General features: G+C 35.8%; 1 protein-coding gene across 7 annotated transcripts in view; it reads right to left on the bottom strand.

Moving 5' to 3' along the window:
- Window positions 1-3499: 3499 nt before the first annotated feature.
- cpeb3 (cytoplasmic polyadenylation element binding protein 3) overlaps window positions 3500-12699 on the bottom strand; it is a 33701-nt gene continuing 24501 nt past the window's right edge. For 6 of the 7 annotated variants that reach the window (XM_079855005.1, XM_079855006.1, XM_079855007.1 and 3 more), the window contains 5 exons: window positions 12359-12448; window positions 7619-7737; window positions 6703-6817; window positions 6355-6536; window positions 3690-4051 (listed from right to left, as the gene is read on the bottom strand). In XM_079855005.1, coding sequence (XP_079711131.1) covers window positions 3824-4051; window positions 6355-6536; window positions 6703-6817; window positions 7619-7737; window positions 12359-12448 — 734 coding nt within the window. In that variant the 3' untranslated portion in view covers window positions 3690-3823. Of the gene's footprint in view, window positions 4052-6354; window positions 6537-6702; window positions 6818-7618; window positions 7738-12358; window positions 12449-12699 lie in introns of all 7 variants that reach the window. The other variant, XM_079855009.1, reaches the window with a different exon arrangement.

The raw sequence follows: 12699 nt of genomic DNA, 5'->3' as shown, positions 1-12699 counted from the left end.
TAGCATGTCGAGTAAATACACAGTAGAAAATGATTTTAGTGAATCACAATGCTTGCAATGAAAATAAATCTGCAATAAAGATATATGCCTCTTTTTCAGTTCTTTTTTTTCTCTTTTTTTTTACAAACAGTACAAACAGTATTGCACATTACAACAAAGAATCGAGGTTCTCAGCCTTTAAAAAAGGGACTAATTCAAGTCTTGGGTGAGTAGAAGGCTTTCCATCAAGTTGAAACGTTTCATATCTTTCCAGCTTTCCAAAATGAACATGGTTTTCTCTCCATCTTGCCAAAAACCATAATAAAAAATTAGTTTTCCCTAAATTATATAAGTTGTATGTGCGCTTTTACAAAACAAAGGGGAACACATCATTTCACGAAACATAAAAAAATAATGAACAGAAGATTTCACAACTCTGGTCAGCATAGTAAAGGACTGTTTGTAAATATATAAAAACGTAAGTAGTATGTTCAGTTGACTTTATAAGCACCTGACGGCCGGTTGACCCTATAGAATATATATATTTCAATCAAATATATATATTTTACACTATTAATAAGATCAGATGTTTGTGGAACACTGTGATGTTGCGTCTGTACTTCAGCTTCCTACAGTATTCAAATAATACAGCTCTAACTCCTTCAGTTGTTTTTGATTTTAATTTTTTTCCAAAAATAAAATTAAAAGCAAATAAGCATGACAAAAATAAAATTAAACATCTGTTAAATCATTTTTTTCTCTAGCAGAATTAAATTAATATATATATATAGTCTTTATTTGAATAAACTTACTTAGAAAATATCAATCTCTCTCCTATAATATTTCAAAATTGAGGTATTGCAAAAGATTACGTCAGTCAGAAAGCACACATATTTTTCTATTAAAAAAATAAAGGAAAAAAAAACAACAACAACAACAACGCTGACTGTTCAACCATCCAGATACAAAGAGTAGTGCATAACAAATATTATCTACTACAGAGAAGGAACAAACATAGAAAAATCTGGGCAAGGGAAAGAAATATCACAAAGACACCCAGAATTCACCATCATCAGGATCAAGGTTACCCACAATCCTCTTTTTCTCCATCGGTACAAAAGCAGTGTTCGCATATGTCGTTTCTGTTTATTTTGTTTTTTTCAGACCAACGAACTAAACGTGCCACCCTAAAGCTGACAGTTTTTTACTCTCAGATAAGCAGCCAAGACGCATTTCTTGCGCTGCGTTCCTCTCCACCCTCTCTACCTTTCTGAATTTAGTTTAAAAATGTCCACCGTCGACATTAGCAGGTCATGATTCTACTTCAAGCTTCGCAGGATAATCTGGATATAAATGCAGCGGTCACTCAAGGTTATTCCGCCCGCCGTATCTCAAAGTTAGGTTCAGAGCCAGTGTTCGCTTATTCTCCCAGAGTCACCGGTCGGACACAGTATTGTGAATCGTTGGCGTGTAACGTAGTGTTATTGGTCATTTTGAGCCGGACTCTTTGGTTCTGACGGGACGCGTGTCGAGGGCTAACAACTAGCAGAAGTGTGCGAAAGAAGGGACCGTATGTTTACATACGCTAGTTTCACAGGACGTTCCATGTCAGACATCAATAACAGTTAAAGCGAATCACAGTTCTAGGCGTCGTCTAACTGAACTACATAGTGTATAAAAATTGCACAATTCTATGAACAATCACTGCAAAAAATGCTTCACCCGTTGAAGACATTTTGCTAGAAGATTTCCTACATCTAACACCACTGCGGTTCTGTATGGAGCCCCTATAGGGACATGGTGATGGTAAAGCAATGAGATGGGAGGGAAAAGTATATTTCAATGCTTTTGTGTTCGCTCGCAAAACTTTAGCGAGAGAACAAACATTTTGAGCAGACGCAAATGTTTCGCAAGCGAACGCTAATGTTTTTTTGAGCAAACGCAAATGTTTTGCGAGCGAATGCTAATGTTTTTTGAACAAACGCAAATGTTTTGCGAGAGAACAAACATTTTGAGCAGATGCAAATGTTTCGCAAGCGAACGCTATTTTGAGCAAACGCAAATGTTTTTAGGGCAAACAAAAAGTGTCTTGAGCAGACGCAAATGTTTTGTGAGCGAATACAAATGTTTTGAGTGAACACACGTAAATGTTTTGTGAGTGAACGCTATTTTGAGCAAACGCAAATGTTTTTAGGGCAAACAAAAAGTGTCTTGAGCAGACGCAAATGTTTTGTGAGCGAATGCAAATGTTTTGAGTGAACACACGTAAATGTTTTGTGAGTGAACGCTAATGTTTTGTGAGTTAATGTAACTGTTTTGTGAGCGAACGCTAATGTTTTGCGAATTAACGTAAATGTTTTGTGAGCGAACGCTAATGTTTTGTGAGTTAATGTAACTGTTTTGTGAGCGAACGCTAATGTTTTGTGAGTTAATGTAACTGTTTTGTGAGCGAACGCTAATGTTTTGTGAGTTAATGTAACTGTTTTGTGAGTGAACGCTAATGTTTTGTGAGTTAATGTAACTGTTTTGTGAGCGAACGCTAATGTTTTGCGAATTAACGTAAATGTTTTGTGAGCGAACGCTAATGTTTTGTGAGTTAACAAATGTTTTTTGTGAGCGAACGCTAATGTTTTGTGAGTTAGTGTAACGGTTTTGTGAGCGAATGTAAATGTTTTGAGTGAACGCTAATGTTTTGCAAATTAACGTAAATGTTTTGTGAGCGAATGTAAATGTTTTTTGAACAAACCCAATTGTTTTGCAAGTTAACGTAAATGTTTTGTGAGTGAAAGCTAATGTTTTTCGAGCAAACGTAAATGTTTTGCGAGTGAACGTAATACTTTTGTGAGAGAATGCAAAGTTTATTGAGGGAAACGCAATACTTTTCTGAGGGAACACATTTTTTGCAAGCAGACGCAAATGCATTGAGACATAATTTTCCCTCCCATCTTATATTTTTCCCCATCACCACGTGCCCTGAAGAGCTCCGCAGCACGGTCATCTGGCCGGCCTTTTTGGGAAATGAAAGTGATGCCCGATTTTACAGCATGCATCGCAGATTCGTTTACATGCAGTTTCGGTGCAGGTGCAGACCCCTCGGAGCGCTCGTTCGCCTGAATAAAGTATGATGGCATGTGTCCATACCACAGATTTAGCAGCAAAGCTATTGCAGCATTACATGTTGATAATACCAAAAAACTCGTAAAAAAATGTAAGCCTAAAAAGTCGGAGCGAACAGAAAGAGATGCATGCATGAGATATTACCATTCATTTCAACATGGAGAGCAAATGGTGGTTTACTTTAATAACTTGGGTGTTTTTTAACAGCTCACCCGACATGATTTTCTTAATGAATTAAATTTTACCTTTGGTAACTCTTTTTTTTTTTTTTGTCATCATCTAAAGGAGAATTTCCTATCACTCTTTTATCACAATAAGTGCATCCTCCTTTAAAAAGTCTGACACCCAAAATGTATTATCTATGTGTATATAGATAAATATAAAATAAAAATATATACTTTTTGTAAATGTATATATCATATACTGTATATATAGTCTCACACTGCCTAACGTTACCTATATGGAGGACTAAACCGATCAAACGCAGGAAAACGAGAGAATTAAAGCACAACATCCTGATAAGCGTTAACATCGACTGTTTGTGCCAAAGTGCAACGTTTGAGCGCGCAGACTCAAAATTCATATTTTCCTAAATGTTCGAAAGCAGAGAATATACTTGACAGAGATATCATGATATTTGTTTTGTAAAAGGGGAGATCCGTGTGTGGTTACTGGTAATGGTGTTGAAGGTGTTTGCTGGGTGGAGAGGGTGACGTGACGCTTGTCATCAGCTCCAGCGGAAGGACACGTGCCGGGGTCGGTCTCCACCTTCCTTCACCAGCGGTTTGTGGAACTCACGGCCAGCGCGCGAGTGGATGCTCGCCCAGCAGTACTCGCAGTAATACTGCAGACAGGTGACGTTGGCACAGAAAAAAGGGGCGAATTTTCCTCCGCAGCGAGCGCCCTGACATTCATCACACATCTGATCGTCCAGCACGTACGGTTTCACCTCCACCTGCAGACACAGGCAGAGAGAGCACTTATAGACACAGCTATCCTGCTCTGTTTCATGTGTCTGAAATAATGAAGATCCACCTGGGTTATTAAAGTTGGCTAAAAATGTAAACCATAAAAATAACATTTTTGGGTAGCACTTTATTTTACAGTCCTGTTCCCCATGTAATTTCCTTATTAGAGTACTTGCAATAACTGGGTAATAACTAGGTAATAACCCTCAACCTACCCCTAAACCTAACCTTAACCCATGTAGTTACCTTATATTGCCCAGTAAGTACTTGTAAGTACACATACTGTAAAATAAAGTGCAACCCATTTTTGTTACTTGAAATTGAAACACACACACACACACACGTGCGAACAGAAAGCCGCTTCTTACAGGGCTTGAACTGACAAAAACACACACAATTATGTATTTATACGAGTATTTATAGACGTTTTGGCCTAAATTCATAAAATGAAGTCCTAAATGAACGTTAAGAATTGTGATAAAATGGAATGTGCTTCAAATCCGTGTCACATGTGGGAGGTCTTAAAGTGACATTATATTGTAATGCTGAATGGCTATAATGAATGGCTAAAATTGATAAAAAATTAATGGCTAAAATTTCTACATTAATTTGGAGATTAAATGTGAAATTATTACAATATAAAATATATATTAAAAACTTTAATGTTAGGTGGAATTAATTAATTACAATTAATTACAGACAAATGTGATTAATTAGTTGTTTAATTATGTGAGATTAATTAGTTAATTTGTTTTTTAATTGATTGACAACACTATTTGAAATACATTAAATGTTAACTGAAATAAAATAAAAATATTAAAACTATTTTAAAGAAACCTTAAAAACTAAAAAGGAAACATCTCTCATTTTCGTTGTTTAACTTGATGTACTAAAATAACTTAAACTAAAACTATATATATAGTAAACTAAAATAAACAAAAATAAAATATATTAATAAAAACTATATAGACATTAAAAAAAAAAAAAATGACAACAAAACTCTTAAAAATTGAAAACCTTTAAAAATAAAAATGTATTCAAACTATTAATAAAAACTATAATAGTTTATCAATGATACTAAAATAACACTGGGAACCACATACGAATGAATGGCATGAATATTTCAGAAATGATTGCTTTTATTCAGCGAGGATGCATTCAATTGATCAAAAGTGACAGAACTCTTTTGTAACTGTAAATGTCTTTACTGTTTCAGATAAATGCTGCTTTTGAACTTTCTACTCATCTAAAAATCCTGAAACAACTATATCATGGTTTCCACATTGATAATGATAAGAAATGTTTCTTCAAATCTGCATATTAGAATGATTTCTGAAGGATCATGTGACACTGAAGACTGGAGTAATGATGCTGAAAATTCAGCTTTGATCACAATTTATTTAAACAGAAAATGGTTATTTTAAATTGTAATAATATTTCATAATGTTTTTGATTAAACGAATACAGCCTTGTTGAGCATATAATACTTCTTTAAAAATAAAAAATAAATCCCAGATGTTTATATAGTGTTTATATATAGTTTGGGATCAGTAGGTAAATTCACAAAATACACTAGTATTTGATTATGTGACACAGTGATGGAGGGGGTGATTCTGGGGAGCATACAGTTTTAGTCCAGTGACCATCAGCTATTTACTTCTGAATAACATTCCCAAAACAGTCCAGTAACTCCAGTGTGTACATATGCGTGCAGGAATAGCATGGATCTATAATTAACAAAGGCCACGTCTGAGACTTCAAATGTCTGTCAGGCGTCCAGAAGCCCATGGTCATGTTGATTACACACAGTCTGCTCTGGGGTAAACACAGTCTGTGTGGAAAACCACTGACACTATTCAATCACATCTAGAATTACAGTTATAAAAGTACAGTATAAGAACCTCTTCCGACACTTGTCTAGTCAATGCGGCATTCATTGTGTTGTGCGAATTTTTTTTATTAAGCAGATTTCCCATTTGTAAAGTGTTTTTCACACAACTGTTTTTCAATGCATCTCATGCAAACTGTCTGGGAAACCCTGGCTGCTTTTCGAAAGGTCAAACGGCGTCCGAGTTCAAATTGTTTGACGTTAAATGTCACATAATAACGTGCTGTCGGGGGTATCGCTGTAGCTTGATGCTTCAATCATAGAAATCAATGCATCAGGAGTCATGAAAAGTCTGGTCTTAAGTTAGTACTGCATTCAGTTTTGCTGTTCCTGCAGTGTGTATAATGAGAAGCATTCGAGAGTTCGCTGTGATTCTGGTAGCTGTTATATGAGCTCACTCACCCGTTTGTCAATGTCATTATGCTGCAGCTGGACAAATCTAGCGCTGATGGCAGCGATGTAGCTCTGCTGATTGGAGAAGGCCACTCTGCCCGCCCCTTTGGGGTATTTGAGTTCTGGGTCAGTGTCAATGCCAGCGTAACACACACCTCCATACAGTCTGTCCATGATCATAGCCAGCTCCACTAAACACACACACACAGGGGAAACACAGCATTATGCACAGTATGATGTTGATCCACACGATGTTAATGATGATGTATTTGATATTTGGGAGAGGGAGAGAGAGAGAGAGAGAGAGAGAGAGAGAGAGAGAGAGAGAGAGAGAGAGAGAGAGAGAGAGAGAGTCACCTGCACGCAGAGGTCGTGGAACGCCTCCCACAAAGATGGTTTTGCGTGGGTCAAGAGGCTGAGAGCCATCCATCACGAAATCACTGTCACTCAGGTTCCACGGGCGAATCTGGACCTGAGGAGGAAAAACAGTTGATCTGTAAAAATTCAATGTAGGACGCTTGTTTAAGCCCAAGTAGGACCAGACTAGTTTTCTCTAAGGAGGTTGGGTAAATTTGTTTTCCTCTCTGTGATTTTAATTCCACCTGATTTGAACTCTGAAAAAGTAAGTCTCTACATTTACTTTGACCTTGGTACAATACAGTACACAAAAGGTACATTATATTAGCTTATTATTGAATAAGACTATATATATATATATATATATATATATATATATATATATATATATATATATATATATTTTTTTTTTTTCATATTTCACAAACATATATTAATAATTAACATTTATTTATATATATATATATATATATATATATATATATATATATATATATATGTAAATAACAGATATTGATTTTATATTTAACATACTTTTATAATCATTTATATTTCAAATTTACATACATATATTATATAATTTATATATATATATATGTGTGTGTGTGTGCGTTTACATTTTACAATCACACACACGCATATTGCATATTTTACATACATACATTACATACATACATTTTGTACCGATAGATAGATAGATAGACAGATACATAGATAGATAGACAGACAGACAGACAGACAGACAGACAGATAGATAGATAGATAGATAGATAGATAGATAGATAGATAGATAGATAGATAGATAGATAGATAGATAGATAGATATGAAGATTCTTCTCTTTGTCTAGATAAGCTGGTAATGACAGATCCTCTGTGAGCTTCAGTGGGCATTGAGCTGTGTCAGTGCTTCACTCACTGGTTTATCTTTAATAGTGGGGCTGGAGACACACAGGTAGAGTTTCCCATCCTCCTCGATGCAGGCGTCAATGAGGGCCTGGACCGAACTCTCCTCCTGGAAGAGCAGGAAAGCATAACCTGCAGAAAAAGAGCACGAGGGATGAGACATGCTCTGGCTGCAGACCAACAGTGATCTAACCGAGAGTTTCAAAAGACTCACGGGAAGCTCATGAACGCTACAGACGGCAGAGATAGAAAGGTGCATGTGTGTCTGTCTCAAACTAACAGGAACAGGAGTGTAAGAATGAATAACTGATGTAAGTAGGAAAATGAAATAATCGGAGACTCGATCTCATTTCTTCTATCACTCACAGGCCTGTAGCTACGGACGGCACAGGGCAAGAACTAGATGTGGGAGGGGCATTACTGAGAGGGGCGGGGCTGTGGGCGGAGTTATGCTGAGGTGAAATCAGGACAGATCTGAGACAGATCAGTTTCAGATCTGGTCTGAAACTTGCCATTGTCACATTTATTTCACATTACAGCTACTGTCACAGGCATAAATGAAATATTATAGTCACAAATTTGTATTGAACTATTTTTAAGCAAATTCCTTCGGCTACAAGATACAGTCTTTGACATCAACAATAAGGAATCCAGTCTATGTCTCCTATGCAGTTTTATAACATTTGCTGTTATTATATCATGAATTTTAGGACCAGGCTTATGATTTTCATACTGTAAATAAACAAAGAGTCATTATTGTCTGTAGTTTTCCTCTCACTGTTCTGACCCTAAACATGCATTTTGCATTTAAACTGCTTATTAAGAGCATATATGCTGTCTGTCTGTGAAATCATGATGTCCACTGTTCTCAAATCCTTCTGAAGGAGTGATTTTCCACTATAACATTGCAGTATGAGAACATCAGGATCAGGGCCAGTAGAAAGACCAGAAGGAAGAAAAGAACAAGGCGTTCTGCCTCAGGGAAAGAAAGAGTGTAAGAGGCAGTCGAAAGGAGAGAGAAATATGAACAACCTTGGGAAAGTGAATCAAGAACATCAAAAGAAAGTTTGGAGAGATTCATGTACAAGCATCAGATTTATTAGAGCCAGAGGTTTAACCTCCACAGACTGAGACCATCTCCTAAACTTAAATATAATAAAGAGTTAATCAGATTGGATTATTCTACTCAATTAGCGATTATGATAAAAAAATATATATATTTTAAAATCTATTTAAACATTTTTATTTATTATTCATTATTTTTATCATTAATATATTTTCCCACTTCACCCTAAATGAACTACTGTGTCCACAAATATTTTCATGATTTTATTAGCGCACTGGTAAAATATCTACTATAAACATTTTTTTTACCATTTATGTGCTAGCAAAAAATGTATTCATCAGAATGCACTGCAACTTCTGAAGTCCTTCAGTAGAGAACTATGCTTTTTGTTTTGATGGTGTAATTCTTTCATCTACCAGCAGGGGCTAACTGGACCACGTTAACCAGCTAAACCTGGACTTAAAGGGATAGTTCACCCAAAAATGATCATTTACTCCCCCTCAAGCTGTTTCAAACCTGTATGAGTTTCTTTGTTCTGCTGAACACAAAAGAAGATATGACAGCTGATAGTAGCCATTGACTTCCATGGTATTTTTTCCTATTATGGAAATCAATGGCTACCGTCAATTGTCTGGTTACCTACATTCTTTAAAATATCATGTTTTGTGTTGAACAGAAGAAAGAAACTCATGAGGTTTGGAACTTGAGGGTGAGTAAATGATGACAAATGTTAATTTTTGGGTGAACTATCCCTTTAATTTCCATCCTGTTTTTCAGCTGGTCTGGAGCTCTTCAATAAATCTCAGTGTTAATGATAAGCGTATAACAGCCTCGTGAAGGCTTTTAACCCTATTTAACGCGTTTAGAGCCTCAGCGCTGACCTCAGTCCTGCACACTGTGAGTCATGATGCTTTTACACAACACTGGATGGAAAAATGACCAGCATCTTCCATTCACTCAGTCTGGATCAGTGTTTCATATGAGCTGGAGGAACAATGAGCACATCTACAAAAAGCAGTTACACACAGTGACAGGACGGCTAAGGCATGAAGACTACACAAGTCCAAATATATAAAATCCACAAGTGCAGATCACTGTACAGAGCACAGATCTAATAAATGAAGAAAAATACAGTGGCCACAAAAAGTACTTGGACACTTAAGCCGATCTTAGTGTGTGAAATCATTGCATTATTTAACAAAATATCAAACCAAGTGACATTTACTCGTACATCCATTAAAATCACCTTGAGATCAGCAAACTGAAGTTCTTGCTTTGATCATTTATTATGAAATGCATACAATTTGTAAGTTTAAAAAATAAGCAAAACTAGAAAAAAAGGGTAACACTTTAATTTAGGGTCCAATTCTCACTATTAACTAGTTGCTTATAAGCATGCATATTACTAGGATATTGGCTGTTTATTAGTACTTATAAAGCACATATTAATGCCTTATTCTGCATGACCATATTCTACATCTCTTAATCCACCCAATACCTAAACTTAACAACTACACTGTAAAAAATCCAACTTACGTTTTGTATGACAAATTCAGTTTTTGCATGAAAAACATGAAAAAAGTTGAGAAAAGTTGAGATAACTCAAACACGTAAGTTGAGAAAACTCAAAAATGTCCTGCAGCTGGTTGCCTTAAACTTTTAAGTTTTCTCAACTAATTTTTTTTTTTACAGTGTACCTTACTAACTAATAAGCAGTAATTAGAAGTTTATTGAGGCAAAAGTCATAGTTAATAGTGAGAATTGGACCCTAATCTAAAGTGTGACCATGAAAATGAGTTACTAGTTGCAATATTTACAGAAACTGCATAAGCAGCTTTCACAACAAGCAATAATTCACTGTAGTGATCCAATACAATTTTAGCATCCCCTTTTAATTTCTTTATTATAATCATGTCACAATATTTTATAGTATAGTCCAACTGGAAATGTTCACTACAGTTACAGCTCAGAGCACAGGACTTGATTAAATGAATTCAAATGTTTCATAGAATGAAAGATTGAGAGGGAGAACACATAAATATTATATATATTATATGGTAAATAATAAATACAATTGAAACATTGTTAACATCTTTGGTTACACTTTATTTTAAGGTGACAGTTACATTGTACTTACTCAAATAAGTACTGAGTAATATTAATTAACTACGTGTACTTACTATAGCATTATGGTTATGGTTTGGTTAAGGGTTAGTTTCCTGTAATTATGCATATTTACTGTTATTACTATAGTAAGTGCATTAAAGGAGAACTCCGGTCAATTTTAACATTGAGCTCATTTTTTTGTACATTTGGAGTGCTGTCAGTACAGAGAACAACGACAAAAATCGGTGTTGCCTACACCGTGTTATCCTCTTTTTAAAATTTGCACCCTGTTGACTTCAATGGGGCAAGTTTTAAACCTGCTTTTAGCCTCTTAACATCCTTGATGTGTCATTACAAGTGCACAGGTCATGTGAGTGATTCCTTCAGAGTGAACACAGTGAATCTGACTGCAGTAGATGTGAAAGAAATGGATAAAAATGATATTTATTTAGCCAGCGCAAATACCTGTTTACATCCTGTTTTCGGTCAAAGTCCATAGTAATCGATTGTCGAGTTCACGCGCATTGGTTTAGTACCTATGATCATGCGCGTGAACTCGACAGTCGATTACTATGGACTTTGACCGAAAACAGGATGTAAATACAGGTATTTGCGCTGGCTAAATAAATATCATTTTTATCCATTTCTTTCACATCTACTGCAGTCAGATTCACCGTGTTCACTCTGAAGGAATCACTCACATGACCTGTGCACTTGTAATGACACATCAAGGATGTTAAGAGGCTAAAAGCAGGTTTAAAACTTGCCCCATTGAAGTCAACAGGGTGCAAATTTTAAAAAGAGGATAACACGGTGTAGGCAACACCGATTTTTGTCGTTGTTCTCTGTATTGACAGCACTCCAAATGTACAAAAAAATGAGCTCAATGTTAAAATTGACCGGAGTTCTCCTTTAACATGCAACAACGTCACCTTAAAATAAAGTGTTACAGAATCTTAACTATAAAAAGTCAGAAAATGTTTAATTAATCTGCATTTCATGTAATTAATGTGATAAAAAATTTTAATCGACTGAAAGAAATCTGTATTTCCTTATAACGTACAAATATCTCATTATACATATAATGAATCTATATCCTACAATATATCTTATTATACATTATATGGTATATAATAAAATGATATATACATTGTTCAAAGTTTCAATGATATATGTCCCTGTGCCCGTCCAATCAAACTCTGTCAGCTATTTCCAGGTACTCACACAAACATGTACGTGAGTTACGTGATGAAATGCAGTTGGTCTCTCCCTCCAGGTGTGTATCTGTAAGTACTTGTCTGTGTGCATCTGTTCAAGCCATAGAAATGAACACCTGGAGGCCCAATGAACTAATAGAGACCAATCTGACGCACACAACACAACAGCTTCCTGATGCTCAGAGTAAACTCAGACCAGCATCCACACACAATAGACTCATTTGAGGTAAATGCCGACTGTGATGTCGTTCTTTCAGTTCTCAAACGCAGACGGTGTCAAGAGGAATAATGCTGTCACTGATTTGTTAAACATTTGCAGCTGTATTAAAGTGCCGCAGGAGAGATGATGTCATAATGTCATTACCTTTAGGAGGAAAATAGGATTTGCTTTCTGCTTTATGAGGCCAGTCCACCACCAGGTGACCGTAGCGGCGGAAACTGTTGGTGATTTCATCTGTAGGAAAAATGGAAAGTATTTAGACCAAAAATATGGATTCCAAACATTGTTAAAAAAAAAAAAAAAATCAGTTACTGAATCCTCTCCAAATAACTGGGGACTCGTAATAATAATAATAAAAAAAGTTCTTTGCTATGAATCACATTTTCAGTCATGTGTCTGTTTTTTTTTTCTGTGTCTCATGCAGTTGCTAGGGTGTTCTGAGTGGTTGCTACGTGTCTTACTGATCCAAGTCAAAGTGCATAACC

Source organism: Squalius cephalus, assembly GCF_949319135.1.
Source record: "Squalius cephalus genome assembly, chromosome: 21".
NCBI classification, from domain to species: Eukaryota; Metazoa; Chordata; class Actinopteri; order Cypriniformes; family Leuciscidae; genus Squalius; species Squalius cephalus.
Note: the sequence above shows the minus strand (reverse complement) of the source record. Positions and strands in the feature narration are given on the sequence as shown.